Raw genomic sequence first — 27,527 nt, 5'->3', positions numbered from 1 at the left:
TCGTTTTGAATGGTATACTTAATATGGTTAGTCGATACATCAGGGTCCCCTACACTGAGCGAGAACAGGCCGAAATTAAAATGCAATTTGCAGCAATGTCTGGTTTCCCAAATGTAATCAGCACAATTGACTGCACTCATGTTGCTATAAGGGCATCATCTGAAAATGAATTTGCTTATGTTTAACAATATTAAAAAGTAGAAACTGTAACAATTTAGTTTTTAATATAATTATAACTCATTCTAACGAGGTCCACTCTCGTGCCCGCGCAGTTGTTGAGCGTGTAATGGGCGTGTAAAAATGGGCGTGTACAGGGCGGGATATGAGGCTGGTTCACGTACGCACATCTGCGGGAACAGATGTTTACAGGTGTGCGTACGCACGGTTTTATAAATCGGAATATTTTTTGCCGTACGCCATTTTTGGCTTTTGGGCGCACGTAAACTTTTAGTAGGGATCCTACGCACAGTTTTATAAATGAGACCCCAGGTCTCTTCGGGCCCCTCATGTGCGAGGCTTTTCATAAACCGGCCCCTGTAGAACAACTCATTGAACAGCCTTTCAGTAGAGTAGATACAGCATTTCTGAATGCGGAATTTCAGACTCTGCGAGGGAACGGTTTGAGGAAGAACAATATACGGGCGTGATGCTTATGTGTCTACATACATTTAGCCCTACAGTATAGTCTATATCTGTGAACTCTGTCTGACTGAACGAGGTGGATAGTAACGTGTTCAATAGAAACACGTGTGTGCGATTTGTTTTCGCTATTAGAATCCGAGTGCGAGATGTGTTTGAGTCCTGATGCGCAGTATCGCGGCCCTGTTAGAAAACACAGTTCGTGATATCGCTCTGAGAGGTTGGATAGGAGGTGAGATTAGAACATTTCGAGGCAGATGCAGGAAGTGAATTGACGTCATTAAAGTTGGCTCTGTGTTTTAAATCAGCGAGGATGCGGCTCTTGGTGTAAAGAAGAAAAAAAAAGAATAATTGGTAGCATTAGAATATTCATAATAAGGGATAATGTTTATTTTATGTTGTTTTTCCTTTTAAAAGCATCCTTGTTCTTAAACAAGCTTCCTCTCAGTGTCCCGTTTAATCATTTGGACGCTCGGCTGAGATTTTTGTTGTGATGATGATGTTGGTTATGATGTAAGGCATCAATTCTGATCATATTAATTGCCGTAGCAAGTAAGATATCTTTATCTTGACATGACTGAAACGTGCAGGTAACGGCGAGACGTCACAAAACTTCATGTACCTTGTTGTTGTGTAAATAGGGAGAACTCTCAGGTGGGTGAAAATCAGCTAAAAACAAATTGGAGTGAAAATCCAACTGGTGCTAATGTGTACGTCCTTTAATCCATGTGAAACCGCATCGTTTCCAACCTGTTACTTGCTGCGTTAAAGAGCGGTGTAATAAAATCTGAAGAAAACGCTATCTGTCCTCTTCAGCATACACAAGCTCACTTAACAAGAATCAGTGATGTGAAATAAAGGACATAAAGGTGCTTCCCTTCCCACTAGTGTTAATTTCGTCACCTATTTTTAATTTAGTCTTAGTCTTGTGCCAAATGTCCTTGTTAGTTTTAGTCATATTTAGTCATTCACATATTTTTTTTTGTTAGTCAAGTTTTAGTCGACTAAAGATCTCGTCATTTTAGTCTAGTTTTAGTCAAAAGAAAACTCAAGGTATCTTAGTCAAGTTTTAGTCGACTAAAAGTCTTTTCATTTTAGTCTAGTTTTAGTCAAACAATTGTAGTCTTTTTTTTTTTAAAATAACACATTATTACTGAGATTATTACTGATAAACATTTCAGTAAAAAAAGTGTTTCACATCTCAAACATTGGTTAAATGTCATAATTACCTGACAAAATCCACTTGTTCAATGATTTTTGTTGAATGCAAATATTAAACATGTCTGGTTTTCAATTTCTGATTTAGGAGACACATTCACAAATGATGAACCTGTTCTGAAAAGTATTTTACTTTAAACAACACAATTCAAAAGCTGGGGCCCGACAGACTCCGACTGACAACTTAAGTTACAAAGGTTTTTAAAACTGTTTTGGTTGCCTTGTGTCTCATGTTTCTGTTCAAATCAGAAATAAAATAAATATACTCAGAAAAACTGAAAAGAACAGGCCTACTTTACTGTGGGCCTAAAATACAACCTATTTACAGTCCTCGAATCACAAAAGTATCAGTGAGAAGTTGAGAACACTCGTTTAAACAGTGCATACACTCGAACTTGACTGCACATCACATTTATTACTTTATTGATACTGCTTTTAATCGTAATGCAAAGACCGGTCATCGGGACATAAGCTGTCATGTACAATAAAAGAGCCTGCGCAGCAACAGGAAATATAATTTAACACAAAAAGCCACCTAGACCTAGGGTGGACTTGCGCTCAGGATTTATTTATTTATTTTTTTTTTTGAGGGCGAATTCTTTCTACGCACACACTAAACAGCGCGAAGCCGCGAAGTCGTTGTGAATATTTTAAAGGTGTAACAGCTGATGAAAAAGCAGAGACAATTGTAGACGAAAATGAAGAGAGATTTTATCTTCGTTTTTATTTTATACAAAACGTTTCCGTCTCGTCTTTTTTCGTCAACAATAATACATGTTAATTTAGTCTTAGTCAGCGTTTTTGGACAGTGGTGCAGTCTTTTTATCGTCTCGTCTTAGTCGTGAAAAAAAAAAGGTTGTTGACGAACATATTTCGTCTCGTCTCGTCTGACGAAATTAACACTACTTCCCACCCTGACAGCATTTTACATTCATTTTCTCATGGGAATTTTAAACATCTGATCTCCAGATGATGATCAATTTTCAATTTGTACTCAAAAGCCACCTTTCTTTTTCTCTCGCATTTAAAATTCAAGCTCCTGATTGGTTATTCTTAAATCAGCCGGTAGCCAATAAAATACGAGTCGACTCACAACTAATCGATGCTTAATTTAACCACGAATACAATGAGGGACTCAGAAGAATCAAAAACATTCAGGGACCTCAGGAAACATCATTAAGGTCGAAGAGCATCGTGAGAAAATGTACCCATTTTTTATTGCATTTGTTACACGAGGATTGTTTATTAAAGAACCACCTCTGGCTGCACGCTCATCCGTCGTGAAGGCGAGTAACCACATGTAGAGCGGAAGTAGATTTTAGGTCATGAAGCAACCCGAAAAAGAATTTATTTAACGACAGCTTGGAGGTGCACCGCAGGACGGCGAGGCGGTGAGAGCACCGCGGTGTTGCAGATTATTTTACTCCTACTCGACATTTCAAACACCGTTTTTTTGACAGGTGCATCTTTTAGAAACATCCGTGAAGAGCACTTCACGAGCGTCTGGAAAAAAAAACAAAAAAAAAACAAAAAACAAAAAAAAAACAAGATTAAGTGGAAGAATAAAATGCAAATTTCACCCGACTCAGAGAGATGAAGTAACAGGAAATAGCTCCTTTTTACACCTCCGCTTGGTTATCTCTTCTTCCTAACGAATAATCAGGGGTGCGTTAAAAAAAAGCATCTTTATAAGGGAGCGGAATGAGAGGCGGATAAACTCAGGTGCGATCTCGGGTACAAATCCTACACCTGTGTAAAACTCAATTCCAGTGTTATAATCTTCAGGAGGTTGCAGTTTGTTCGGGATTCATATTTGTTTGTTTGTTCGCATACGACATACAAACTGAAGAGTGACTTAGTACAGTTTTTCATCTGTATTTCCTTGTCTATAGCTAGCTAAGCTCATGTAATAGCACTTATACTGAACAACTGCAGAATTCATAGATGTAGTTGAAACTGCATTATGTCTGAATTATGATTTAAACAAACTAACTGCTCTTCATACATAACGTTCTGTCACGTATGCGTCTTAACGACGAGCACCTGTTATTGTTTTTAGCTGTTATTAACTGTTATTAGCACGCTAATAGACGTGTTATGTCTTTTCTCAGATGGAACGACCAATCAAGGCAAATGAAAATAGGCAAGTGTCCTCTCTGTGTAATCTTCTTACACAGAGACTCTGACCCCCTTGACCTCGGGCTCCCAAATTTGTGTTTTTTAGTGTTTACAGCTCATTTCTATTTGTGTTTCTCGCCATTTCTGTTGACTTTTTTTTTCCCCAGAATCATCCATTCAGACAAAAGTACTGGACATCAATTACAGATGATGTTTAATCCAAAATATCTGCCATTACGTATAAATCCCTTGTTAAACTGCAGGGAAGTAAAGCTTTATATTTGCATGTATTTTTCCCAACTAACCAAAGAGAAATTTGTAGTTTGTTCATATGCATCCATGTTTAACTCCACACATCTACTCAGACAAATACAGACAGGATCAGACAGAGAAAACAACACGTGAAACAATATAGAACTTAATCCAGTGCTGTTTTTTTTTACAGATTATTTTAAATAAACTCGAGCAGAAAGTTCAGAATTGGATACCTTGTAATTTCATTAAATTCCTCATGTTACCTCACTAAAAAAAGTGTAATGTCTGCATCGCACAAAGCGACTGAATGCCGACACGAGGGATTGGAAATGACAAAAACAAGCAAAACTGAGCGTCATTAGTTAATGACTTCCTCTGCCGTGATATATAAGACAGACAGTGAAAGAATGACTGACACAGACTTACTGACTTATAAAGGGATTGATAGAGACAGGATGACAGAAAAAGAGTGACAACAGAGAGAGAGAGAGAGAGAGAGAGAGAGAGAGAGAGAGAGAGAGAGAGAGAGAGAGAGAGAGAGAGAGAGAGAGAGAGAGAGTGGAGAGGACAGACAGACATGCAGAAACAGACAGACACATCAAGAGACACAAAGGCAAACTGACAGAGAGAGAGAGAGAGAGAGAGAGAGAGAGAGAGAGAGAGAGAGAGAGAGAGAGAGTGGAGAGGACAGACAGACATGCAGAAACAGACAGACACATCAAGAGACACAAAGGCAAACTGATAGAGAGAGAGAGAGAGAGAGAGAGAGAGAGAGAGAGAGAGAGAGAGAGAGAGAGAGAGAGAGAGAGAGAGAGAGAGAGAGAGAGTGGAGAGGACAGACAGACATGCAGAAACAGACAGACACATCAAGAGACACAAAGGCAAACTGACAGAGAGAGAGAGAGAGAGAGAGAGAGAGAGAGAGAGAGAATGAAAGGGGGAGACTGACTGACAAGTAGACAGACCCAAAGATACAGTGACTGACAGACAGACAGACTGAAAGAAAGACAAATACAGCAGAAACACAGAAGACAAACGTACAGATCGACAGAAGATGGAAAGAAAGACAGACAGCTAGCCAGACGACAGACATCCAAATAAATTGTCGAAAAAAGACACGCAGGCAGACCAACAGACGATTAAAATGTTGACAGACAGAAAGACAGACAGACATCAACAGTAAGGCAAGAAGGCTAAGACAAACCAAGACAGACGGCTAGAGATTTTCTTAGATCAACCTATCAACATGTTTACTGACAGACAGACAGACAGACAGACAGACAGATAGACAGGAGTCACGTCTTTATTCTCAGACATATTAAATAGTGGTATTTGTGTGGTAACTTTTTAAAAACTCCGTCTAATTGAATGACTCATTGCACAAATTAAAATACGCTGGAGTTAATATATTAAAGTGGCAAGTCACATGACGATCAGAAAGCAGCCAGCAGGAGACTGTCCTGATTTAGGAGGAAGGATGGCAGTGTCTGTGTTCCGGCAGAGCAGCAAGTCGTTACTACTGCGTTAGATGAAGGGTTTGACAAAGACATTTGTCTACAATAAAAAAAAGTGCCTGCATTATGCTGGCCTATGCCTTCTCAAGTGGGCAGATAAGCAGCCAGGGTTAAATCTGGATAAACCTGCCATGCTAACGTAGCTCCACAAGACAAAGGTGGTACGTCTACACCGAGATGCTTTATCAATCTGGTCCTGAGCACAACATCGTGACATAACAGCTGTGTGAAAGCAACTCCGGGCAAACAAAACTTTCAACAGTCTCGGTAATAAATTCATTCATTCATTCATTCATGTTCTACCGCTTATCCGAACTATTCTCGGGTCACAGGGAGCCTCAGGCATCATCGGGCGTCAAGGCAGGATACACCCTGGACGTAGTGCCAACCCATCACAGGGCACACACACACTCTCATTCACTCACGCAATCACACACTACGGACAATTTTCCAGAGATGCCAATCAACCTACCATGCATGTCTTTGGACCGGGGGAGGAAACCGGAGTACCCGGAGGAAACCCCCGAGGCACGGGGAGAACATGTAAACTCCACACACACAAGGTGGAGGCGGGAATCGAACCCCCAACCCTGGAGGTGTGAGGCGAACGTGCTAACCACTAAGCCACCGTACGCCCCTCAGTAATAAATATGCAACATTATTTACTATATGATAAAAAAAAACATGTGCTTTTTTGATAAAAAAAAACATGTGGTCATAAAAATAAATAAATAAAATAAAGAGTGATTGATTCGGCACAGCTTTTATTCATGATAAAATTTTTTTTTAAAAATAGCACCTGACCTGCGAGACAGGGTTATGCAACCACCCACGCATCACCAACCCCACCCACGTATCACCACCCCACCCACACATCACCATCCCACCCACACATCACCACCCCACACACGCATCACCACCCCACACACGCATCACCACCCCACCCACGCATCACCACCCCACACACGCATCACCACCCCACCCACGCATCATCACCCCACCCTCGCATCACCACCCCACCCAGAGCAATTCATTTCCAGTTTAAGCTTGAGTAAGTTAGCGAAGGCACGACTGGTGTCAGTGTGCTCGATGGTCTGTACATGGGTGAGAAAAAAGAAAATGGAGTATGTGGCATTAAAAAAAAGGGTATGAGAGTACAAAACACCCAGGAGTGTGAGAAAACATCGTTTTTCATTATCGATAATGGATTGAAACAGGATTAATCCGAGCTATCGCTGCTTAACATGTCCTCTGTGTAGATGTGCCAGAACGAAGGCGGTGTGCTTTTAGAATGGAGCTGGATATAAATAATCAGATTTCTTTTTTCTTTAAAGAGCAAAGTCCATTTTCCCTTTTTATCCATTTTACAGCTTCTAAAACGGAGCAAGGACTGAATGAGGATGATGCTAAACTTAATGTGCTGTATCCTTCCCGTCGTCACAGATTGCACTGTTTTGATTGATTTTCCTTCTAATGGAAAATTTGAGTTTCGCTGAAGCGTAATTTAGTGACTTTGGGACTCAGAGTTAGAAGTCATGACTTGTAACACAACCTGGACTCAAAAGCTTAAAATTTGCTATTTGTGTTATTAAGTTATCAATTAAACACCTGAATTCAAATCTGTAATTGATTCCATTATATCACGAAGCTTGAAGCTTCCATTATATCACGAAGCTTATATCGAAGAAGCTTGTGTCTAGCAACTTAATTCATATTTTAAAGCGTATGACTTTATTCATTTATTATAAATGACATTATGTGATTTAACTTGGACTTGGACAGTGTTTATGATTCAATTTTATTCAGACTTTAACTGAAATTCAATGATTATGCATCACAACTCAACCTGAACTTCGATGCTTACAACTCCCAATATGATTCAGACTTGAATTTCAACTTCAGTGATGCCTCTCAATTTGATTCAATGCTTACAACTCCCAATATGATTCAGACTTGAATTTCAACTTTAATGCTTGACTCTTAATTTGATTCAATGCTTACAACTCCCAATATGATTCAGACTTGAATTTCAACTTCATTGCTTGACTCTTAATTTGATTCAATGCTTACGACTCAATTTGATTCAATGCTTACAACTCCCAATATGATTTAGACTTGAATTTCAACTTTAATGCTTGACTCTCAATTTGATTCAATGCTTACGACTCAATTTGATTCAATGCTTACAACTCCCAATATGATTTAGACTTGAATTTCAACTTTAATGCTTGACTCTCAATTTGATTCAATGCTTACAACTCAATTTGATTCAATGCTTACAACTCCCAATATGATTCAGACTCGAATTTCAACTTCAGTGCTGCCTCTCAATTTGATTCAATGCTTACAACTCCCAATATGATTCAGACTTGAATTTCAACTTCATTGCTTGACTCTTAATTTGATTCAATGCTTACGACTCAATTTGATTCAATGCTTACAACTCCCAATATGATTTAGACTTGAATTTCAACTTTAATGCTTGACTCTCAATTTGATTCAATGCTTACGACTCAATTTGATTCAATGCTTACAACTCCCAATATGATTTAGACTTGAATTTCAACTTTAATGCTTGACTCTCAATTTGATTCAATGCTTACAACTCAATTTGATTCAATGCTTACAACTCCCAATATGATTTAGACTCGAATTTCAACTTCAGTGCTGCCTCTCAATTTGATTCAATGCTTACAACTCCCAATATGATTCAGACTTGAATTTCAACTTCATTGCTTGACTCTTAATTTGATTCAATGCTTACGACTCAATTTGATTCAATGCTTACAACTCCCAATATGATTCAGACTTGAATTTCAACTTTAATGCTTGACTCTCAATTTGATTCAATGCTTACGACTCAATTTGATTCAATGCTTACAACTCCCAATATGATTTAGACTTGAATTTCAACTTTAATGCTTGACTCTCAATTTGATTCAATGCTTACAACTCAATTTGATTCAATGCTTACAACTCCCAATATGATTCAGACTTGAATTTCAACTTCATTGCTTGACTCTTAATTTGATTCAATGCTTACGACTCAATTTGATTCAATGCTTACAACTCCCAATATGATTCAGACTTGAATTTCAACTTTAATGCTTGACTCTTAATTTGATTCAATGCTTACAACTCCCAATATGATTCAGACTTGAATTTCAACTTCATTGCTTGACTCTTAATTTGATTCAATGCTTACGACTCAATTTGATTCAATGCTTACAACTCCCAATATGATTTAGACTTGAATTTCAACTTTAATGCTTGACTCTCAATTTGATTCAATGCTTACAACTCAATTTGATTCAATGCTTACAACTCCCAATATGATTCAGACTCGAATTTCAACTTCAGTGCTGCCTCTCAATTTGATTCAATGCTTACAACTCCCAATATGATTCAGACTTGAATTTCAACTTCATTGCTTGACTCTTAATTTGATTCAATGCTTACAACTCCCAATATGATTCAGACTTGAATTTCACCTTCAATGCTTATGAGTCACAATTTGATTCAATGCTTACAACTCAATCTGATTCAGACTTTAAACTGAAACTTCACTGCTTACGACTCAATTTGATTCAATGCTTGCAACTCACAATATGATTCAGACTTATATTTCAACTTCAGTGCTAATGACTCTGTATTTGATTCAATGCTCACAACTAACAATTTGATTCAGACTTAAATTTGAACTTCAGTGTTTACGACTCTCAATTTGATTCGATGCTTATCACTCAATTTGACTCAGACTTTAAATTGAACTACAGAGCTTACGACGCACAATTTGATTTGATGGGCTTTGATTTCAGGGCTTATAAATCACGAATCAAATTGGATTTCAATGCTTCAATGCGACAAAAACCACAAGTTGGACTTCCGAGCTCTCGAGACACAGCAGAAGTATATAGCTGGGATTCAGATGACTCATAAATGTGTTACGTCTGTCCAGTCGGATGATATGTTAATCAGAAGGGACGATTCGAATCAACATTTAAAAAAAAAAAAAAAAAAGCACCAAAATTAGAAAAACTACCAACCAATGCAAGGACAAACCTACAGGCTTGCTGAACTGGTGTGTAATGAAACAACACCCAACAGCATCAGCCTTGTGTATTCCAACGCTCCTATTTTCATTTATGAACAATTCCTCCATGGCGTATAGCTGTTGTTGTTTTTTTTAGAATAAAGCTGCAAGTGTTTCGGTGAAGTTTTGCTGCTCCGCAGCTCTCGGCGCTGATGTTGCCTTCACATGAGCTAATAAAGTAATGAAAAGGCTTTGAAGACCATGACTGGAATATATACAATAGTAATGAACCGAAAAATTCACAAAGGAATGCAGAGCTGCTTTTATTGCCTATTGCAAACACACAGTGCCATCTTGTGTGAGAAAATACTACTGCTACAAAATCTCCACATGAAGCTTTTTTCCTTTCAACAGCTTTGGAAATCTTTTAATCGATGCATTTGCACCGGAAGATGACAAAGGAAGATGCAGGAGATGCTTCTTTGTTCATTTTGTACACTGTCCTAGAGTTGTTATACCCTCAACGTAAGGAAACGTGTAGTCAGGTCTCCGACGGTTTACCGATCGTTTATTCCCCTTTAAGGGGGAAAAAATCCACCCTGAAAAAAAACTCATTCATTATAATTCAACATCTTTGGTTTCCTGCGTTACCCACAATGCCGCCTGACTACCTGCTATTATCATCAGTGTTATCAATAGAATGCTGAATGGTTTGATAAAAAATTAAAAAAGTATGAAAGGGCTCGGGGGGCACGGTGGCTTAGTGGTTAACACGTTCGTCTCACACCTCCGGGGTTGGGGGTTCGATTCCCACCTCTGCCTTTTGTGTGTGTGGAGTTTGCATGTTCTCCCCGTGCCTCTGGGGTTTCCTCCGGGTACTCCGGTTTCCTCCCCCAGTCCAAAGACATGCATGGTAGGTTGATTGGCATCTCTGGAAAATTGTCAGTAGTGTCTGAGTGTGTGAGTGAATGAGAGTGTGTGTGTGCCCTGCGATGGGTTGGCACTCCGTCCAGGGTGTATCCTGCCTTGATGCCCGATGACGCCTGAGATAGGCACAGGCTCCCCGTGACCCGAGGTAGTTCGGATAAGCGGTAGAAGATGAATGAATGAATGAAAGGGCTCAGCAGTGGTGGCTTTGTGATCCTTGGATTTGAACTCACAACCTTCCGACCTCAAGTCCAACATCTTAACCACTTCCGTGGATATGTAAGTTACCATCTATTTTGAAATTCTTTTCAGAGCTCTGAGCTGTAGAGATTGTGGAAAGTTTTAGGAAAAGAGAGAAGATTGGAAGATGGAAAGTGCCGTACCTTCTGGTGGATCTTCGCGCAGGTACGGTGGGAGGTCATCGCTGTTGGGATCGGCGGGTGATGTAGTGCTCTCGTCCATTACGTCCATCTCGCCGCTGTCTGTGCTCGGGCCCTGCAGGAGCATCGGTCACCATGACCAACAGTTCAGCCAAAATAACACAAAATGACACAGGCTTCCCCAAACACCAAAATGTCTACCAAGGGTCAAGGTTTTTTTTTTTTATATAAATATTATAAATTCAGGCTTTAATCTGGTGTTGACATTGATGCCCCAGTGACTTGAGAACTGACTGTGTATTGAACAGGTTCTATATCCTGACATGCTTCCTTTCAAAAACAGGAAGTGCTTGATCGATTAAGAACCTCAGCCAATGGCGTGTGAGATACACCAAGCCCCATGAATAGAAGCAGACTTATCAAACTAGTTAAATATGATCAACAGTTCAAGACTAACGTAGAGGATTTCTGTAGATGTTCTGTCCTAAATACAGAGATGCTGTGTAGTGTCGAACAGAAGCACCGCAGATGATGGGAGACTTATAACTTGTCTTGAGTGTTATGTTTAGAATTCATTTTTAACATTACACTACTAGGTCAAATAATACTATTCGCACGTAGTGAAACAAAACTGCGTCCTCAAGCAGGTCAAATTAGCTGTATTTCAGCAGTAAAAGACTCTTTTCTGAAAACATAACTCTCACATAACTGCCAACTTGCAAAAAATATGAAATAAACACATTCCTATCTATTTTTACTCCAGCATGGGAGTGTCGCAACAGAGAATACTGTGGGGAGAAACACAAAACATATCCAAAAACCAAACCACAGCAAAAAAAAATAAAAAAATCATTTGCTGTTAGTAAGCTGCTGCTGTAGAGCAAGAACCGCCGTGGGCGGGACATAGACGTTCATACGCATCCCGAGCATTCGATTAGTCGAAACCAGATCTGGTACAGGATGAGTCACTGTGATAATCGTATCGTTTTCCCGGATGTAAATGGCTATAAACTTAAAACTATTTGCCCACATATACTACAGTATGTATGCACCTACTGTATATAGAAAGTACCTTATTAACACAACAGCCACAACAAGGCTCACAAGTTATCATTAGATTAAGAACGAATAAACGTTTAGATACAGTAAGTCTTCAACTTAGTTACCGACTGAGGCTGAGATTTCTGTATGCAAAAATACATGTATGGTGGTTATAATTAAACTAGTGACAAAATAGTGTCAGTGTGTGTGCAAGACATCACTGTGTTCTGTAAGATCCTTCTTTTTATTAGAGACAAGAGCGCGTTAGACGTATCACACACACACACACACACACACACACACACACACAAACAAATGTGTCTGAACATGTCTTGGGCTGAAAGACTACACTTTAATAAAGTGTAGTGTAGTAAAGTGTAGTAAAGCATTATATTATTCAGTCTGGGTAACAAATAACAAACACAATTACTCATCAATGCTGATATCTCACATGTCAGAGACAAGAGCAGACAATATGGATATATATATATATATATATATATATATATATATATATATATATATATATATATAAATAAAATCTATGACAATATAAACATCATTAACTAGGAGTACATTTTGTGTATTATTATTGGGTGTATAGATCAGATCAGATCAGATCCCCTGGCTTTTAGAGATTATATCACAGCTTGTGTCCCAAATCCCTCCCTCCACCCTACAGTAGTGCACTACGTCTCACATAGTGTCAGTTATCCTTCCTAGTGCACTTCATTTCCAACAGGGCCGCAGTGTGAAGTGAACCCATTGTGTCAATATGGTAACACTATATCCCTGTGCATACAGCAAACAACACTGAACAAAAACATGCACGGATATTTTCTGTAAATATATATATATATATATACACTTTATGGCATTAAGTGAAAAGTATCAATGACACCTATATTTATATTTATATTTATATTTATTAGTGACGCAAAGCCTCGTAAATACGAGCAAAACAACTCAGACTGAGACTCACCTTCATAACTGAAGTCACTGGTAATAATAAGGAGCGTCTTTAACGTGTCTATAACACAATTATAACATAGAAATAACCAACTGCACAAAATAGTGCCTAAGACCTTCTAGCTATGTTTTGCAGCTGACTGTAACAGGAAGTGACGTGTAGGATGTTTACGGAATTATGAATTATAAAGATTCTTGTTTGTCGCTAGAGGGCACCAAAGTACCAACTACTGTTAAATATAAACGCTTTACTTTTCTCTTTTATTATTGTTTTTTTTTCTTTACAAATAAAATTTTATTATAATTAAATTTCAATTTATATATTTGTGTGTGTATGTGTATATATATATACACATACACACACACACACACATACACACACATATTGTATAAATTCGAAATGTATATATATATATATATATATATATATATATATATATATATATATATATATATATATATATATATATATATATATATACACACACACACATACACACACAAATATATATTTTTGATCAACATGATCGACTTCCTGGAGTTTGTTGCAGCTGTTCATCTGGTTTTGAGAGGAAACCTGAAGGATCGGCTCGAGGTGAAGAGCATTATTAAAGTAAGAGAACTGCTCTTTGCTTTAATATATTTTGAACACAATTAATTTAAGTCACTTTGAATAAAAGCATCTGGCAAATGAATCGGAGTAATGTGATGTCGTGGTGATTCATTCACGTACGCTTCTCAGATCATTTGGAAGCCGAAGAAGAAGAACACAGACATGATACCTGATGAAGAGTCTGACAGGGTATTTGAGCGTGTGGACCTTAATAAAGATGGTAAGTGGATGTGAGTTGTCAGTATGACAGATACTTAAACTCCATAACATGGTAACAATTAACATTACAATTAAACTATAAACTAGACGAAAGAATATTGACTGTATATAGAGACTTGATTATCTTGTAAAAGATAAAAGCAATTTTCTTTATAGAGTAGACTAATAGATAGTACACTATTTAATCTCTACCTCATGCTAAAAAACATCTTGTTTCTAGGTTGTTGTCAGGACTCATCCCGTCTGTTTATGTCACGTATCTGCCCCGCCTTTGTTTACTCCTCCCTGTTCCCTATGTATTAATCGTTATGTCTATTTAACCGGAATCATCGTCAGGGTGTTCGTCAGTGTAACGTCAGTGTATTGTGAATGTAACGTTATTGTTTTGTACTGTATAGTTTTCGTCTGTGTTCCTGTTTTATGTCTTATTATTTATTAAACCCTACTCATTTGAGGCTATCCTGCGCATGGGTCTGTCTTCCTCCTCCTGATGTGACAGAATGATTCCGCGCAAACTCGGACGTTGCTCCATTTCTGGTTCCGTCCGAGGAGGACGTTGCCTCACTTCATCCGCGGGGGGGTGTTGCAGGCCCTGCAGTGGTGGACGTCGCTCGGCCTTCAGCTTGGCGGTGGACGTCGCTCGGCCCTTCAGCTCAGTGATGGACGTCGCTCTGCCTTCAGCTTGGCGGTGGACGTCGCTTGGCCCTTCAGCTCGGTGGTTGACTTGCTCGGCCCTTCAGCACGTCGGTGGGTGTCGCTCCCCCAGGTGCCTCTATGTGTGCCTTGCTCCCCCACCTGCCTCGCCATGTGCCTTGCTCCCCCAGCTGCCTCGCCATGTGCCTTGCTCCCCCACCTGCCTCGCCGTGTGCCTTGCTCCCCCACCTGCCTCGCCATGTGCCTTGCTCCCCCACCTGCCTTGCCGTGTGCCTTGCTCACCCCACCTGCCTCGCCGTGTGAATTGCTCACCCCATCTGCCTTGCCGTGTTCCTTGCTCCCCCCTCCTAGACCTCGTCGGGATTGTCATTAAGACAGGTTTGGTGCTTCGGGAGCCGCGCCTCGAGGGGGAGTACTGTCAGGACATGTGTGTCTGTTAATGTCACGTGTCTGCCCCGCCTTTGTTTACTCCATCTCTACACACCTGTTCCCTATGTATTAATTGTTATGTCTATTTATCCGTGCCGCGTTGCCAATGGCAGCGCGGAATCATCGTAAGTGTGTTCGTCAGTGTATCCTCGTCCTTTATCCTGTTTAGTTTTCGTCTGTTATTCCTGTTTTATGTATTATTATTTATTAAACCCTATCATTTGAAGCTATCCTGTATCTGGGTTTGTCTCCCTCCTCCTGGTGTGACAGTTGTACTGTTTTTTTATACATAAATAGTTTTAGAAATAAAACATTTTTATACATAAACATATACATATGCTTAGTAATATATTTACATGCTTTAAGCGTTTTTTCTGGATACTCCATTTTCCTCCCTCAGTCTAAATACATGCACTTAAGGATGATTGGGATGTCAAACCCTCTGTGAATGAGTGTATGAGTGTGTGTGAGGTTGGAACATCATCCACGGTGTCCTTCACCTTGTTCCATAAGTCTCCTGGAATAGACTCCAGGTTCCTGGGACCTTGTGCAGGATAAGTGCTGTAGCTACAGAAAATGGATGGATGGATGGATGGATGGATGGATAGGAGAGGCTCAGGGCAGCCTGAATAATGTTCCAACTCGACACACACTCATTTATCCATCCATTCATCCATTTTCATACACAAGGTCAAAGAGACACGTCCATATATTATGTCCTTCGCTTCAGCTACAGCCCCACACGAATCATGGAATAATTTCATTACATTTCTTGGTATAGATTTTCAAAGCGACAGTAACAGTGAAAATAAATAAATTAATTCTGAAGATTCTATATTTCTCATATGCACAATTCAGGTAATCTATATGTAGAGATAATGGCAGGAAAATAGTGCACCCCAGGACAGGCATCTCTGCACCAGCAAAAAAAAAAAAAGAAACTGATATTGGACACACACACACACACACACACACACACACACACACACACACACACACTCACATATATATAGAGCTTTAAATGCAGAACTGTTCACAAATGATTCTGCAGCAACGGCTCCTAATGAAGATCCTTCAGATATGTCATTCATACACTGTATTAATGGTTATGTAAAAATATTTGTGTTGATTTACCTCAGATGGAGAATTATGTTCACACATAATCCTTAATAAACATGTATACACTGCAGTGGAAGTGGAAGTGCTTAAATATTTTATATCATCACACCGTTTATGTTCAGTGGAATCCCACGTTTCCTAGAAGAGCCTTGAGGGATTTCATTATGATTTGATTTATGAGCCTCCATATGGCTGTCGAGCTAGAGCTAGAGCTAGAGATACTGTGAGCGTAAAAATTGGTTACTTGTGTAACGTTAAAGGAGCATAACGAATGGTTCTTCCGTTTCAGATTAGATATCTCTGTCTGAGTTTATGCTTGGGGCACAGAAGGACGCCTGGCTCATGGATCTGCTTAAACTGGATGTGCGGGCTTGCAGCTGGTTCAGACGAAACTGGAAGAAAAAGAAATGAAGAAAAAAAACTGGCTATGACAACCCTTAAAAGTTAAGGTACAGTGGACAGCCTGATCTAGGAATCAGATCCTTCTTCCCTGCTGATGGTTAGAAGATGCATGAGGTCCAGTATCTGACTGGAGCATAGCTCTAAGTGTCCATATGTGACAACGGAGCAAACACAAGGAGTAGATCTTCAAACACAGTCAAATTCCTTCTGAAATTTTCATGGAGATGGAATATTTTGTCCAAATAAGCAACAAGTAAAACATTAATCCAAGCTCATTGAAGATATTTTTTCAGTTTCTTTTAACATTTTAACCAATGAATGAATATTTCGGATATGGCTTGCAAGGTCTTGTTTATATCTGGGTCCACATGACTGAAGAGATGACTGATGGGAATCTGTGCATATTTTTAGTTTTTGATCATACAGATGGCCAACATTCTGTAGACATATTGGAAATTTTTTAATCGAAAAATATTGGAATTATTTGCTGCCACTGAGATCTCAGTTTATTCTTAGTTTGTTTCAGAAGCTGCTTCCTAAAATGAAGTTTCTTGTCTTTGTGCGGTTTGTCTTTTTCAAATACATCACATAACTAAACCACATTTTTTTTGTATTTTATTCTGCTGAATGTTCAGCCGGGGGCACGGTGGCTTAGTGGTTAGCACGTTCGCCTCACACCTCCAGGGTTGGGGGTTCGATTCCCGCCTCCGCCTTGTGTGTGTGGAGTTTGCATGTTCTCCCTGTGCCTCGGGGGTTTCCTCCGGGTACTCTGGTTTCCTCCCCCGGTCCAAAGACATGCATGGTAGGTTGATTGGCATCTCTGGAAAAATTGTCTGTAGTGTGTGATTGTGTGAGTGAATGAGAGTGTGTGTGTGCCCTGCGATGGGTTGGCACTCCGTCCAGGTATATCCTGCCTTGATGCCCGATGACGCCTGAGATAGGCACAGGCTCCCCGTGACCCGAGAATGGTTCGGATAAGTGGTAGAAAATGAGTGAGAGTGAGTGAGTGAATTTTCAGCCTAGTTCTTCTTTTGGCTGCATATCATTCATCTACTCATATATCATTTTGTTATAACCTCTGACAGGAACATAGCATGGATCTAAACAGCAGTCTGCATGACAACAGTCTATGTTCTTGCAATGTTTACTCAGGGATGTTTATTTATTTATTTATTTTACCTCAGATAACAACTGCAGAGCCCAACTTTTATTAGCATTAGCATACTATATGTCACACAGCCCACCTTCAGCCCTTTATGTCTAATAAAATGGCTTTTTATTTGATAACCAATTTAGTGCGAAACTAAAAAAAAATTACATGGAAAATCTCAAAATCAATTCAATTCAATTTTATTTGTATAACACTTTTAACAACGGACACTGTCTCAAAGCAGCTTTACATAACATAAGAAATAATGTACAAAAAGTTAAATATGATAAAAAGATTAATATTATACAAAAGTCCAAGATTAATATTAGACTTATATTTAAATGTGTTTGTATTTATCCCTAATGAACAAGCCTGAGGTGATTGAGGTGACTGTGGTGAGAAAAAACTCCCTTAGATGGAAGAGGAAGAAACCTTGAGAGGAACCAGACACAAAAGGGAACCTCATCCTCATTTGGGTGACATTGGAAGGTGTGATTATAAACTGTTATAAACACCAGAGAGTGTTATTATGAATAGTCACAGAATCTCTATGCTTAGCTTGTGAGCTTGTTAGCTAATGTTAGATAAATTAGCTAACTGCTAGTAAAACAGATAGCATTTGTCACATGCTTTATTCAAATAAAGCTCATAAAGCCTCAAAGGATTAATCCTGAAAACAACAGTAAGATCTCGTCACTACGAGACAATATTACAAAGCAAGGAGGGCACAGTTTAGTAGTTAGCTCATAGTGCACCTGGCAAATGTGCTAAAATTTTTCATTTCTGTAAAGTTCAAAAATCATGAAATGTCCCAAATGATTTCTCTCAGCTCTTTCCTGAGCTCTCATATATTTTTTGTGCTGTTATAAAACGTCTTTGGAGCAGCCGGTACCGAATTCTAACTCTAAGATGACTATAAGCCCTGGTATATAAAGATGGAGATTGTCTTTATTCCACCTGGGCTTTATACAGTGGGTCATGTTAAACTTTTTTCCATGTTAAAGTTGATCACTGAACATTAGTGATGAAACACTAGTGCTTTAGTGAGTTACCATCACACTGAGTGAACCCGTTGGTCAGTAAACCTCACACTGCCTCGTCCTCGTCCATATATAAACCTCCAGTTGTGACGCAGTAATATGCATTGCTGCAGCCACTGAGAATGGAGGAGCTGTTTCTAAGTTTAGTGAAGAAGAATGTGGGCTATGGGACAATTGCAATGACACCAAAACGCTGGTCATGTGACTCGTGGACACAGGGAATCCTAATAGAAAGGGCTTGCTTGTTTGCTTAAGGTTAAAAGTGTGTGTGTGTGTGTGTGTGTGTGTGTGTGGGTTGGTGTCTGTGTGTGTGCTCTGTAGCTCTAAAGCTCCTTAAAAAGACATTAGGTATGGAGTTAGGTCAAAGATCACAAATGTGAGGGAGAGAAAAAATGTCAAATGTTTAACCCTTTGCAGTTTGCTTTCCTAGTGAAAGGTCATGAAATGAAAAAAGGTCATGTGGCTAACGGTTTGAATTATGCATGGGGACATTTTAGCTAGCTCTAGGTTTTAAACTTATGCAATTGGCTTGGGATTTTAATGAAATATTAATATTTATTTATTTATTTATTTATTTATTTATTTATCTTCTTTTTTTTTCTAGCCTCTAGATTTCTGAAACTATCCTGATATCTTTATAGGGAATTTATGAGAGGCTCAAGAATCGAAATCCAGGACTGTTCACATTAAATTATTTAATTTTGCGGAAGAAAAAAAAAAAACAGTGAAAAACTTTCCATTCTTTTACCTTTCCTTGTCACTGATACCTTCAACAATGCATCTTTCTTCACCTTTAGTCTCTATGAAAGTGACCGTACTGAAGCTATAAATGATCAAGTACATAACAGGGGTCTTAAGGACCACTGTAACATCTTACACCTTTTCAGGTAAAAGATACACACTGAAGATAGTAAAGGTGTACCCTTCAGGGTTCCAACACAGTGACAAGGAAATACTGGTTAGAACAGGGATCTATAAGAAAAAAGGATCTATAGACGAATTTCGTCTATTTCGAGTATTGCTCTTAAAATCCTAAAAAAAAAGGGCAAAAATCATTGACCAAATGAATACAAGAATACTGAAACTTCCGGCTACCAAACGGAGTGTGTGAATGAGTTTATGCCCTCATATAGTATACTACTTTTCCAGCTTAAATCTGTCTCACTTTGTCATTTGTAAGACGATTGCTTCCTGTGTGTGAGCCTCCCCCTCTTCTCTGGAGAAAATAGACCTGGCTTGCCGGCATAGTCTCCACACCCATTGTACCCGTGTCGAAAAATTTCCTTTGAAGGCTTGCTGGCAGAGGTCGCACTCGTACCCGTGTTGGAATGCCCAAACCGTCAACAGTCATCAGACAAACGGCCCGAATCACCATTATGACCATTGCCCATTGCTTTATTTATAGCAGATACCGGCATGCCATTCTCTACCAGCTCTCTGTCCACCTCTTTTTTGTAGGCCTGCCTGTCCTACAGAGCAATAAATTACCTTCTAATATTAAATGCCCATGGACAGCCGCTGTTGTGGGACAGATTCCAGAATTCCCGGGACACCGAGGACAGTCTACCTTTGTGCACGTGGTTGTGTGGCTGGGGTGCATCGTGTCCTAAAAAGGCGTGAGGTCCGGCGACGGTGAGATGGCTCGGCTGCATGGTCGGGTTTAAATAGGGAGGAGGCGAACAAAAGGCTCACTCTCTCTCTGATTGAAAACTGTCTCTCAAGGGAGCCGGCGTTCCAGGTCTCTTTGTCTAGGTCTGCTAGGTGAGTCTGTGAGAATCTCTGAGATGAGTCTTATTACGCTAATAGTTTGTTCCGTTGTGTTGAACCAGGTACGATGGATATGTGAGCGTGTATGCATGGATTCACATGACAGCTTTTGTATAAAGCTCAAATACAAAAAATATATAATGTTTTTGTGATTGTTATGATCTAAAATCAATTGTGTAACTGCTAATTAGATTTACCTGCTCAATTCTTCTCGCGTTTAATTACACAAATGTTTTATTTGGTAAATTGTAGTAACTGAAAAATGTAAAGGCGTCAAATGAGTTATTTGGAATTATAGGGATTACTGGAGAATATGCTTTAAGATGAATTACTGAATGATAAAACAAGACAGAGTTAAATTTTAGAAATAAAATGTCTAACAGTAATATGAGGTCAGAGCAAGGTCATCATTCTTACCAAACACAACAAAAGTCTGCTTTGCTAATGAAGCAAGGCAAGCAAAAAATTTTGTATTAGAGATTTTGTACAAATTACAAATTGTGTTTGTGTGTGTGTGTGTGTGTGTGTGTGTGTGTGTGTGTGTGTGGTACATTTCCAGTGTAAGTAATTATGTGTGACGAGGAAGAGACCACAGCTCTGGTGTGTGACAATGGCTCAGGCCTGGTGAAGGCAGGGTTTGCCGGAGACGACGCTCCCCGAGCTGTGTTTCCCTCCATCGTGGGTCGTCCACGCCACCAGGTAATCCTACACTCTAACACACTCTTACACACTAAGTGGTCTATTAGACTGGTGTGTCTAGGCTTTAACAGATGGATGCAGGGATGATGTATTTTTATAGGCCAACCCGGAAATTAGCATCACACCAGTTCCTTCTATAGGATTTTTCCGCTGGGATTACTGCAGAAAATAAAGTCTGTGACCAACAAACGTTTATGATCCTCACATGTGCAATGTTCGGAAGCATAAACAGAATTGAGTAAAGTGAGCAGTTGTGAAGCAGCTAACTGTTTGGCTGTTGTCTTCCTTCTAGGGTGTGATGGTGGGTATGGGTCAGAAAGACAGCTACGTAGGAGACGAGGCTCAGAGCAAGAGAGGCATCCTTACCCTTAAATACCCCATTGAGCACGGCATCATCACCAACTGGGACGACATGGAGAAGGTACGAGTCTCTGTGACAGACAGGTGGCAGTGAATCTACAGAACATGGAGCGGTGTATAACAAATGCTGCTGAATAATAATGTATAATAATGATTTAGATCTGGCATCATACCTTCTACAACGAGCTGCGTGTGGCTCCTGAGGAACACCCCGTCCTCCTGACTGAGGCTCCACTGAACCCCAAAGCCAACAGGGAGAAGATGACTCAGGTGCATGATTCAGAACGGCACACACATTTCTTTTTATTTACATTTAATCCAAGTGAATAATAGCAGGACAGAGATGTTAGGAGTGTGGAGTGATGCTGAAGTTCCTAGTAATCTCTAGATACTCTACTTCCAAGTGAAAAATAGTCATGTGGGATGAGGAACATCAGCAGGGACACAAATTCTTCTTAGCGTTGCTTATTTATTAAGGACACTTGACAGACTTTTTTTTCTGATGAATGATTCTATTTAAGACTTGTTTAAAAGGCATTTATACCACAGCCGGTCACAATTCTCCAAACTGATTCATGAGTCATTTTCTATAACAGCATTTTATATCAATCACAGGTTTATAATATTACACTTCGTCTAATAAGTTTCTTTAGCGACGGTGTACGTCGGGACGTCTACAGTATGGCAGACATGCATGCATAATTTATTTACAGTAAGAAAAAAAATGCAGAGCTTATATAAGAAACTTTGCTTTAGAGACTTCAAGTTCATAGTTATGGAAGGAGTCTGCAGTGTCAGTACTTTGTAAGTGTCAGTAAGTCTTTAGGACACATGGCTTTGTGCTTTCTGGTCTCAAGTTAACATGAAAAGCTTCAGATTTAAAATCGTATAAGTGTCAAGAGACTGAAGAGGAAACAACTGCATCTGTATAGCAGCTATAGTATAAGTGATAACAGGAGCTAACAGTTGTCAGTGTCCCTGTATAAAAGGATAAAAAGTTTGATCTACCTTTTTTTTATTGCAATAGTTTTCATTTCATATTTTACTCAATTATATTAGTCAGAAAGTAAAACATGTTATAACAGGTCAATTCTACTCGCTGTACTTATATGGCAACAGTAATAAAAAATATACATAACAAATACGTGAGATGAAATCTAGCAGAACAAATTAACTGCAAATTGCTACGTCACTTTTATTGAGTAGATTCTATATGTTTGTTTTTAGTGTAGCTGTAGAAAATGCTGTTATTGGAAAATCTGGGAAAAGCTGATTAGTACAACAGAATGTCCCAAAGTGTTGTATTTCTTGATGTATATTAAATTGTTGATATATTTTTGCTTATGAAACACTAATATAGCCTAATATTCTAAGTGGACGTTAGCCACTCTGAAGTCTCTAATGGACTAATGGATGTTCCATGTTGCGCGTGATTTCAGATCATGTTTGAGACCTTCAACGTTCCGGCTATGTACGTGGCCATCCAGGCCGTGCTGTCCCTGTACGCCTCGGGCCGTACCACAGGTCAGAACATGACTCCACACCACGCTCACTGCTATTCTCTCCTCTCTGACGTTAAACCTTCCTGATAAATAGCTTGCATTTAAAATGATGGATTTTGGCTGGAATATTCCTTTAATAATTCAGCAGCAGTCGAAGCTGATGAAGAACTTAAAACTAGACTTTTTGGAACAGCACTGGACTTTACATAGAGTCATGCATGAATCTCTGAGGCTGTACACAATAGTTTAATATATAACATACAAAATCACAAAAACATGCTTCACTTGATTTTTGGTCAGAATAAAAATGTACAATCTTCACAAAATGTTTTGCTCTAAAGAATTTATTAAAAAATTAATAATAATAATAATTAAAACAAGTTCAAAATCAAATGATAAAAAAGGTAAATATATTGTGGTTCCATGACAAAAATAAATTGTATATTGTTAGTCGAATAATAATAATAATAATGATAATAATAATAATAATTATTATTATTATTATTATTATTATTATTATTATTACTATTATTATTAATGATAATAATAATTATTATTATTATTATTATTATTATTATTATTAATGTTGTTTTTGTTGTTGTTGTTATTATTATTATTTTCCTTAAAACATTCATCATCATCATAATCATCATCATTATAATTATTATTACTATTATTATTATTTAGCTAAATGTATTCTTCTAATGTACTCTCTCTCTCTCTCTCTCTCTCTCTCTCTCTCTCTCTCTCTCTCTCTCTCTCTCTCTCTCTCTCTCTCTTTATGTATATAGGCATTGTTCTGGATGCTGGTGATGGTGTGACCCACAATGTACCAGTGTATGAGGGTTATGCTCTTCCTCATGCCATCATGAGGCTGGATCTGGCTGGCAGAGACCTAACTGACTACCTCATGAAGATCCTCACTGAGAGAGGCTACTCATTCGTCACTACAGGTGCTGTTTACACACCCACACACACACACACACACACACACACACACACACACACACACACACAAACACACACACACGTGGTTAAGTGGTTAACTTTTGTGGTTAAGAGCTTTAATGAAATAGTTCAGTATAAAATGAGCAACTATTATTGTACCACTATGGATATGATGAATATTAGTAGCTCTGCATGTACACTATTATACATTGTCCAGAAACGTCAAGGTTATCCTTGCTTACTCTCCTCCACAGCTGAGAGAGAGATAGTGCGCGACATTAAGGAGAAGCTGTGCTACGTGGCCTTGGACTTTGAGAACGAGATGGCCACAGCCGCTTCCTCTTCCTCTCTGGAGAAGTCCTATGAGCTGCCAGACGGTCAGGTCATCACCATCGGCAACGAGCGCTTTCGCTGCCCCGAGACGCTCTTCCAGCCTTCGTTCATCGGTCAGTGTGACACCACACACACACACACACACACACACACACACACATTATTTGCCCCTTAGTATTCTTTTAATCTCAGAAGGCTCACTGGCATACAGGCAGAAAAATTCACACACATACACACACACACACACACACACGCACACATTATTTGCCCCTTAGTATTCTTTTACTCTCAGAAGGCTCACTGGCATACAGGCAGAAGAATTCACACACACACATACAGTACACACACACACACGCATACACACACACGCACACACACATTCACACACACACTTAGAAGATGAAAAATTCGTGTCATTAATAATTCTCAATCATTTCCGTGGACTGAGTGTTTCAGTGTGATTAAAGTCACAGGGTAGGCACATAGTTTTACACAGGCTGGTCTCATGTGCTGCGAATCACACACACACATACAGCACACACAAACACATAAACACACACACACACTCACACACAGTAAGGTTTCCATCTGAGCCTCCATATGTTCACAAATGAATATATACACATTATATACATTATTGCTAATTACATGCATAACTTACATGTGTGAATATATCTGTAATTAAATTAAATTTAACTAACTAAATTTAATTAAACTAACACTTTATCTTATACATTACCTTCATTTATTGTATAATACTCTAGTATGCATGATTGATTCACCACTTGTTTTTCCATCATTGTTCTATTCACTAAAACAGCTCGATTTTTCCACCTCAAGCAAGAATAAAGTTTTTTTTTAACACTAAAGCACTTAAACGGGCACACAGCTGTGGACTCGTGCCAGCCGTCTCAGCAGGACATATCTGGGTGACAGATCACCTTTTGTTGGCTGTACGTTCACAGCGGTGCCGCCGTAGAACCTGAGCTCTCAGAATCTATTTAAGGGTCATATGTTATCTGGACTTCCTGAACCCAAACATCAGTCTCTGTCAGCTCAGGCGAGAGAGCTGGAGGTGATCTCATTTCCTCCTTTAATTAACATTTCAGACTTCTGTTGTAGCTTTGATGAAGGGAAGCTAGTGTATTTTTGTGTCTTCGCTGTCAATCATTAATTACATTTACGGCATTTGGCACATGCTCTTATTCAGAACGACTTACATTTATCTCATTTACACAGCTGAGCATTTTTAGGGTTAAGGGCCTTGTTCAGGGGCCCAGCAGTGGCAGCTTGGTAGCCCTGGGATTGAAACTCATTGCCATCTAATCAGTGGTCCAACCCTTTAACCACTGTGCTAACACATCACCTAATTATATAACACTAATGCATAGAACATATTGTGGGGTCCAAAAATTCAGCTTAAAAGACCACCTGTTTCTCTCTCTCTCTCTCTCTCTCTCTCTCTCTCTCTCTCTCTCTCTCTCTCTCTCTCTATATATATATCTCTCTCTCTCTCTCTAAAATTATATATATATATATATATATATATATATATATATATATATATATATATATATATATGTACAGTGAAATACTTTAGATCGAAATTTAAACTATATGTATTCAACCTTTAACCGTGACCCGGCCCCGGATAAGCTGTAGAAAATGGATGGATGGATGGATGGATGGATGGATGGATGGATATTCAACCTCGTAAAACTAGGAGAGTAAAAAAGAGTTGGCTTCACACGTACGCACTTTCACACCTTCCCTCTGCTGTCTATCTGTAGGCATGGAGTCAGCCGGCATCCATGAAACCACCTACAACGGCATCATGAAGTGCGACATCGACATCCGTAAGGACCTGTACGCCAACAACGTGCTGTCCGGCGGCACCACCATGTACCCAGGTATCGGTGACAGGATGCAGAAGGAGATCACAGCACTCGCCCCCAGCACCATGAAGATCAAGGTAAGACCTATGGCTTGATCTGATCATGAGCTACGATTAGTGGGTTATATCAGTACTGTAACTTATCTCTGACCTTTATCAGGACGTATAATTCCTTAAAGATGACAAATCCTGCGCTTTCATTTGCTTTTAATTATTTGGCATACACGTTTTTATACATATACAGAATAAACATGCCAAATGCTGTAAATGTAAATGTAAATGTTCATGCACATTGTTTTCAAGTTCTTGCTTTTTTATAGACAAAAAAAAAATCCATTTTAAATTCCATCCTTAGCTTATTTTCCCAAGAAAATATAATGTAAGATGCTTACATTTCTAATCGTACCACCGCTACTCCTGTGCAGATGATCGCCCCTCCTGAGAGGAAGTACTCTGTGTGGATCGGTGGCTCCATCTTGGCTTCACTCTCCACCTTCCAGCAGATGTGGATCAGCAAGGACGAGTACGACGAGGCCGGACCCTCTATCGTCCACAGGAAGTGCTTCTAAACATCCTGTACATTCTGGCCAATTCTTCTAGACTCTGTCTCGTGTCTTTCCTCCATGATCTTATTCAGGAATCCACAAAGTGCTGTTTCATGTTCAGTGGAAGTTCACATGTTCAAAATCCATGTAGTGCATTGCTCAATAAATGTATTTTGTGTATTTTGGACCATGTGTGTTGTGAGGATGTCAAGCGTTATTGCGTTAGAAGCTTTAGAAGCTACACAACACGGAAAAAGCATCCAGTACAACAGTGTCTTAAAAAACGTATCCTAAACTCTTTATTTTTTTTTTATTGATAAATGAGCCAATGAATGTTTAACATTCAGCCCATAATCACAGCACACTGTATAACATGGTACTGTATAATATTCAGCCCTGAGACACGAGATTTTACATATATTTCAATATCTTTTATTTAACAAAAAAAAAGTATTAAAAACACAGCTTTTAGGCAAAAAGGCAGACTTGGCTTTGATTTATCAACTAGTGTTTTCAATGCTTAAATCCTTTCTTACAGGAATATTCTTGCATTCTTTTCACATAAATTTAATACAGATTTGATTAGAGACATTTCCTCGAGCAAGGTCATGTGACCTGTCATCATTTCTGTTCCGTCATCATCTCTGGATGTGCAGATGATCTGAGATGATGAGAAGATGGAGACTATTAGTAAGGAGCGAGCTGTAGGTTCTATGATGTCGGCTACAGGTCGTTTCATGTCGGAAAGCTTTATTTCAA

General features: G+C 39.1%; 2 protein-coding genes across 2 annotated transcripts in view; one reads left to right on the top strand and one right to left on the bottom strand.

Moving 5' to 3' along the window:
• The window catches only part of zgc:101566 (Transmembrane protein 263-B-like), a 51,762-nt gene extending 38,510 nt beyond the window's left edge, over positions 1-13,252 (bottom strand). Inside the window, exons 1-2 of the mRNA XM_060885174.1 lie at positions 13,108-13,252; positions 11,088-11,199 (exon numbers count right to left, since the gene is read on the bottom strand). Coding sequence (XP_060741157.1) covers positions 11,088-11,199; positions 13,108-13,113 — 118 coding nt within the window. The 5' untranslated portion in view covers positions 13,114-13,252. The remainder of the gene's footprint in view (positions 1-11,087; positions 11,200-13,107) is intronic.
• A 6,698-nt stretch (positions 13,253-19,950) lies between these two features.
• On the top strand, positions 19,951-26,948 carry acte1 (actin, epsilon 1). Its single transcript, XM_060884645.1, has 9 exons — positions 19,951-20,481; positions 21,047-21,186; positions 21,479-21,607; positions 21,706-21,816; positions 22,986-23,070; positions 23,840-24,001; positions 24,251-24,442; positions 26,120-26,301; positions 26,649-26,948. The coding sequence occupies exons 2-9, from the start codon at positions 21,058-21,060 to the stop codon at positions 26,790-26,792; spliced, it is 1,134 nt and encodes a 377-aa protein (XP_060740628.1). The 5' UTR covers positions 19,951-20,481; positions 21,047-21,057; the 3' UTR covers positions 26,793-26,948.
• The last annotated feature ends 579 nt before the right edge of the window (positions 26,949-27,527 follow it).

Source organism: Tachysurus vachellii, chromosome 13 (assembly GCF_030014155.1).
Source record: "Tachysurus vachellii isolate PV-2020 chromosome 13, HZAU_Pvac_v1, whole genome shotgun sequence".
NCBI classification, from domain to species: Eukaryota; Metazoa; Chordata; class Actinopteri; order Siluriformes; family Bagridae; genus Tachysurus; species Tachysurus vachellii.
Note: the sequence above shows the minus strand (reverse complement) of the source record. Positions and strands in the feature narration are given on the sequence as shown.